Source organism: Sphaerodactylus townsendi, unplaced genomic scaffold, assembly GCF_021028975.2.
Source record: "Sphaerodactylus townsendi isolate TG3544 unplaced genomic scaffold, MPM_Stown_v2.3 scaffold_1099, whole genome shotgun sequence".
Taxonomy (NCBI): Eukaryota; Metazoa; Chordata; class Lepidosauria; order Squamata; family Sphaerodactylidae; genus Sphaerodactylus; species Sphaerodactylus townsendi.
Genome location: NW_025949627.1, coordinates 3,416 through 9,603, shown reverse-complemented (window position 1 = coordinate 9,603; position 6,188 = coordinate 3,416). Strand labels below are relative to the sequence as shown.

Genomic DNA, 6,188 nt, shown 5'->3' with positions numbered 1-6,188 from the left:
ACGTCTCCTGCTGTTTCAGCGAACCTCCTGGCGGCCGTGAGTGACTCCACGCCCAGAATAAATGCAAACACCAGGGCGGAAACGGGCGCTCTTTGGCCGAGGGCCATCCAGGGCTCAGGAGGGGCCTCTGTCAGGTGTTCAGAGAAAACGAATTAGTTTTAACAGAGTCACGTCACATTTGTGTAAGTGTGTAGATAAGACCGTCACGCCCTCAACCTCCTGACTCTCCAGATGTGGGATGCTGAGGAGGCTTCAGACAACCTCAGGGCTTGTTTTGTTTTTTTAAAAAACTGAAGCTAGAACAAGAAATGGCCCCGTGCGCTCTCTGTTTCCGGTTTCATTGACACGGGCTGGTGTTTCTTGTATTATGGTTATTCTTTATTAAATCATTTTCAGCACTGATTTAAAATTTTAAAAAACTCTTTAAAATAACACGGAGTGATCTTTGGCCAGGTTACAAGGTTTCCACAACACCTGTAATAAACACACTTCTAGCTTCTCTTAGGAAAGCTAAAGGGAGACGGCGGAGAGGACCTCGGGGTATACGGGGTATATTCCCCGCAATGCCACCTTGTGGTTTAGTGGTTAATGTGCTGGTTTTAAAGTAAACAGACTGGACAAACTTTCAATGCGCTGGTTTTAAAGTAAACAGACACACGCCCAGAAATGGGATATGACACCGTAGACAGTATATACTTGGACTTTCCAAAGGCTTTTGAGAAGGTCAAATGTTCTGTTGGCAAAAATCAAGGCCCGCCACCACGCTGCGGTTTCTCGGTGTCGTCGGCCTTGGGCAGGGCTCCGAAGAGGTGGCGTAGGAATATAAACAAACAGCTCCACAAACTGGGTGTGTGGGGAACAAAGCGGCAAACAGAGCTCTGTAAAGTGGTGTACAACCAAAATCCCAGCTTCCGGCACAGGGCTCACGGGAGCTGAATTTGCTGAGATGGAGAAGGGGGGGGGGGAGGCCTCGGGGTAGTAGCAGACACAGCACTGAAAAAGGCAACTTCTTTGTTGGGGTGCTGTGGGGTTTCCGGGCTGTATGGCCGCGTTCCAGAAGCATTTTCTCCTGAACACGGCCACACAGCCCAGAAACCCCACAGCACCCCAATCTTCGACAATACACTGAACATCGTTATTGGGGACTGGGCGGGAAGGCGGCACAGACTAGCCCAATCTCTCCAAAAGCTCAGCAGGGTCGGTGTTTGGAGGGGAGACCTCCAAGAAAGCCCCCCCCCCCCCCGGGATGGCAACGGCCCCCCCACCTCTGCTGCTCACTTGCCTGGAGTTGCCAAACATCAGCTGAGACTTGACAACGCTTGACGCTCACACGTGTGGGGAGGGGCTGCTCAGGAAGGAGCTGCAGATAAAGCAGCTGGGATTAGAACGCCCCCCGTACAGATCAGTGGGGCAGCCTCATTTGGATTGCTGTGTGCAGTTCTGTTCAACGTATCTCAGGAAGGACGCTGGGCTGGGCTGGACGATGGGCGGGAAACAAAGAGGGGGAAAGGCTGGAGAGCCCAGCAATTCAGGCACTCCGCCTCCAGATGCCCGTGCCAGGAGGGGACAGTGGGGGGAGGCCTCGGCCTCTCTGCCCTGCTGCTGCTGCTGCCGCCGCCTCTCCAGAGGAACTGGCTGGCCCTTGTGTGAGAGGGGATGCTGGCCGACTAGGGGGATCCTCATGCAGCAGGCCTCTTACGGTGTTCAAATGGGGCACAACGGCTTCCGCCTCCCAGCACTGAGTGGGGGGGGGGCCTTCTTCAGCCCCTCTGTCCCCGGAAAGTCCTGCCAAAGCCCTCTCCCCTGGCCTTCTGGGGTCTACTCAGGGGCCTTGCCCAAGCCTGCAGCATTTAGTAGCTACCATGGTCTTGCAGCAGAATCACAGAGACGGGAGAGTCTAGAAGGACCATCAAGTCCAACCCCCCTGCCATGCAGGAACCCACCGTCAAAGCACCCTTGACAGAGGCCCACCCAGCCTCTGTTTACAAGACTCCAAAGGAGGAGACTCCACCCCCCTCTGAGGCAGCACATTCCACGGTCACACAGGAAGTTCTTCCCGATGTTTAGGCGGGACCTCTTTTCCTGCACCTTGAATCCATTACTCCAATGTTCCAGTCTCTTGAGGAGCAGAAAGCAAGCTTGCTCCCTCTTTGACACGATATCCCTTCAGTCAGGGCTGTTCGACAGTGGATCACGCTGCCTCCGGGTGTGGTGGGATCTCCCTCTTTGGTTGTGTGTTTCTGCATGGCAGGGGGATTGGACTTGATGGTCCTTCTGGTCTCTTCCAACTCTATGATTCTATGAGATATCTAAAAATAGCTATCATGTCGTCGTCCCCCCACACTTTGCCAAACTCAATGTCCCCAGCTCTAACTTCCCTCTCCTTGCAGGGCATGGACTCCAGACCTTTTACCAGTTTGGCCGCCCTCCCCTGGGCCCGTTCCAGCTGTCAGTGTCCTCCTTGAATTGTGATGCCCAGAACTGAACACAGGACTCCAGGCGAGGTCTGTCCAAAGCAGAACAGAGACGTGCTGTTACAGCCCTCAATCTAGACACTCTGTGTCCCATTGAGGCAGCTGGGAATCGCATTGGCTTCCTTGGCTGCCGCATCACACAGCAGATTCACTTTGTGGCCTACCAAGACTAAGTAGAGAAGCAAGATTCGAGTCCAGAAGCGCCCGCAAGGTCTTCAGGTACCCAAAGCCTGAACTCTTGAGAGGTCCCACCCTGGAGATCCTTTTGATCTTGCAAGTGCTCCTGAAATTGAATCTTGGAAAAGTCTGGAGGGAGGGGGGGGGGGGCTGTACGTTGAAAACTCTGGATTCTGTTCTCCTTGGTGGTGGGGGTTCATGCCGGCTGAGCCAGAGGAGGGGGCGCTCCCTCCTCCTTCCCCCCAAATTCTCCAGGACTCTGAAGGGGGAAAGACGGGGGAGACCCTGCCTGCCTGCGATCCTGCAAAGCAGCTGCCGGTCTGAAGAGACAGCTATCGACTGTGGCAGACACCGCCCCCACCCCACCCCACCCCAGCTTGTAGAAGTACAAGGCACTTTTGTGTGTGTGTGTGTGTCCCTCCCGCAGTAACATACAAAAGACGGAGTGACGGGCTGTATCCTCAGCGGGGCCACACGTATCAACATCCTCCTGTTGCTGCAAGGCGGAAAGCCACAATCCCCCAGTCCAGCCAGGGGTCGGCTTTCCCGTGGCAACGTCTCCCGTGGAGGTTCCAGCCAGCTCCTTCGGGCCTCCTCCTCCTCCTCACAGGCCGGCTTCCATCCAAGACAGGATCCGGCACCGGAGGATCCCAAAGGCGTGCTGGAAGAAGGTGCAGGCTGCTTCCTGGCGCCAGGCCCTCTGCCACATGTCCACCATCTTGGGGGCCGCCACGTCGTGGACGCTGAACAGGACCTCCCGGTAGCAGCAGGGGTCGGCAGGGAAGTGGGTGGAGCCCGCCATTCGGACCACGTGCCGAGGGGTGATGCCGGCCCGCCAGGCGCAGAGGCCCACGAAGGCGTCCTCCACGGGGACCAGGGGCACGTGGCGAGCGGCGTCCAGGACGGCGGCCACGGCGTCCCCCGAGAGGACGTAGGCGGTGCCGCTGCAGTAGGGGGGGAAGACGTCGCCGGGGTACAGGGCGGCGGGCACGTGGTGGCGGCTGGCGGGGTTCCGGTCGGGCCGCACCCGCCAGTGGATGCGCCCCAGGTAGAGGCCCCGGGGGTCGCGCAGGGCGTCCAGGTGGGCGGCCAGGGCCGGCAGGTTCATGAAGACGTCGTCGTCCACCTTGAGCACGAAGGCGGCCGCGGGGCAGCGGAAGGCGGCCCAGCCCAGCAGCGCCAGGGTCTTCAGGGTCAGGTTGGCGTAGGTGTCCACGAAGCGCCCCTGGATCAGGTCCCCGTGCCGCCGCGCCTCCTCCTCCAGCGCCGCCTGCCGCGAGGGGTCCCCGGGCAGCCCCACCACGAAGAAGGTCCGCAGCGCCCCCGGAGGCGACCCCCCTACGCCGCCCCACGTGGCCCGCACGGCCTGGCGCTGCTCGGCGTGGTCGGTGGCGCTGACCACCAGCGAGAGCAGCAGCAGCCGCCGCCGCCGCGGGCCCGTCGGGGGGGCGCAGGCGGGGGGCGGCGGGGGCTCCAGCGCGAACTCCGCGGGGCGGCGGGGCGGGGGCGGCGGCGCAGGGGGGTCGTCGGGGGGGCCCCCGCCGCCCGCGGCCGCCCAGAGGGGCAGGGCCCGCGAGAAGAGCTCCTCGTGGCCGCCGCTGCACAGGAAGGCGGCCGCCGAGAGGCAGACCAGGCCGGCCAGCAGCCCCGTCGCCACCCGCCGCCGGCACCGGAGCCTGCAGCCCCCCAGCAGCCCCGCCAGCCGCCCCACGCCCCGCGCCACCGCCGGCCCCATCGACGCGCCCGGCCCGGCCCGGCCGCCGCCTCGCGCTCTTCCTCCTCCTCCTCCTCCTCCTGCCGCCGCTCCTCCTCCTCTTCCTCCTGCGGAGAGAAGGCAGAAGGCCGCCGGGTGAAGCGGCCACCGAGAAGCGCCCCCTCCCCGCCCCACCGGATGGCTCCGCCGGCCTCACCTCGCCTCGCCTCGCCTGGCGCGGACCGGGCCCGGGAGATGCCAGCGCCGCGCCCCCCCCCGCTCACCGCTGCCCCCGCCCTACGGAGCCCGGCGGGCGGGGCGCGAGTCTGGCCGGCCCCCCTGCCTGCCCGCCTGCCGCCTCCCCCCACCCCACCCCACTCCCGGCGCCGGAGGGGCGCTGCTGTCCGCTGCCGCTGCAGGCCGAGTCCGGCCGCCTTTGGGGGGCCTCGGAGCCTCTCTCTCTCTCTTTCTCTGTCTGTATGTGTGTGTCTGTATACATACATACATACATACATATAGACACATATACACACACACACACACACACACAGACATATAGACGTACATATAGACATATACATAGACATATATATAGACATATATATACATACATACATATATACACACACACACACACCCGGCCCTGGAAATAATCCCCCCGCCCCGCCCCGCCGTTCGCTTCCACGGGCAAGGCCCGAAGCAGCTGCGGACATTCGTTCGCTCTCCTGCACAACAGCCCTCGGAGGTAGGTTAGGCCGAGGACGAGGCTCAGGATCACCCGGCCAGCTCGCGGGGCGGGGGCGCGACTCACACCTGGGTCCCCAAGAGCCCCCAGCCCCGCGCTTGGGTTGCCAGCTCCAGGTCGGGAAACGCCTGGAGATGGGGGGGGGGGCTGGGGAGGGCTTCCATAGGCTGCAACTGAGGCCGCCTCTCGAAGCGGCCGTTTCCAGCAGAGGAGGGGCTGGTCTCAGTCGCCTGAAGATGATCGGGGTGGAAGGAGGAGGTCTCCAGCCGCTGCCTGGGGGATGGCAACCGAGCCCAGTGGGGGGAGCTGAAATCTGCAGGAGGAGGGGGGGCAAAGGAAGGGTTTTAGGGCGCGGGGGAGGAGCCGCTCTCCAACACCCCCCCCCCCAGTTCAGGAAACGGATTTTGGGCGCTGGATCCGTCCTCGCAGCTTTCAGGGTTTGGGCCTCACTGAGCCAACTAAGCGGGGCCTTCTGCGGCCCTGGAGGACGGGAAACGGAGGGGGGGGGCTGGGCAAAAGGAAGCCACGTGGTTTCCAGGAATAGCACCAGCACCCCTACTGGTCGGGTTCTTCCACATTGCTCCCCTCCACCCACCCACCCAGTGCGCGCTGAGGACAAATAATTCATCAATTAACAGACATGATTTTCTCCAGGAAAACACACACATGTCACTCACAAACCCCTGCGTCTTGCAATGAGACTTCCATTCTGATCCATGTGGATTTTGTCTGGTTATCCCACCAGCCAGCTGCAGGGAAGCTCTCATCATGGGGGGAGGGGAGGGGGTTGCCCCAGGATCTGCTTCTGCGCCCCCTCCCCCTTTCTCCAGATCTACCTTTTGCAACACCAGGTATTGCTGGGGGGGGGGGGGCTGTGGTTCCTTCCCACGCCCACCTGCCTTTGCAAGGGATGCCTGCCAGAGGACCCCCCCCCCCCCCCCCGCGGACGCAGCAGTCTCCCCCAGAGCGCAGTCTTTCGCGGACCAGCCCCGTGGCCCTCGGGAGTCCGGCTTAGCCCGAAAGGGGCGGCACAGCAACCTTTTCAAAGAAAACTTTCCAAATCAGTCTTTTCCAAACAAATGTGCAGCAGCCCTCGGCC

General features: G+C 61.6%; 1 protein-coding gene across 1 annotated transcript; it reads right to left on the bottom strand.

Annotated features, from left to right (window-relative positions):
* Nucleotides 1-360: 360 nt before the first annotated feature.
* On the bottom strand, nucleotides 361-4,386 carry LOC125424812 (beta-1,3-galactosyltransferase 4-like). The gene is made up of 2 exons (XM_048482239.1): nucleotides 3,013-4,386; nucleotides 361-2,963 (listed from the first exon to the last, which is right to left on the bottom strand). The coding sequence occupies exon 1, from the start codon at nucleotides 4,384-4,386 to the stop codon at nucleotides 3,256-3,258; it is 1,131 nt and encodes a 376-aa protein (XP_048338196.1). The 3' UTR covers nucleotides 361-2,963; nucleotides 3,013-3,255.
* Nucleotides 4,387-6,188: the final 1,802 nt, after the last annotated feature.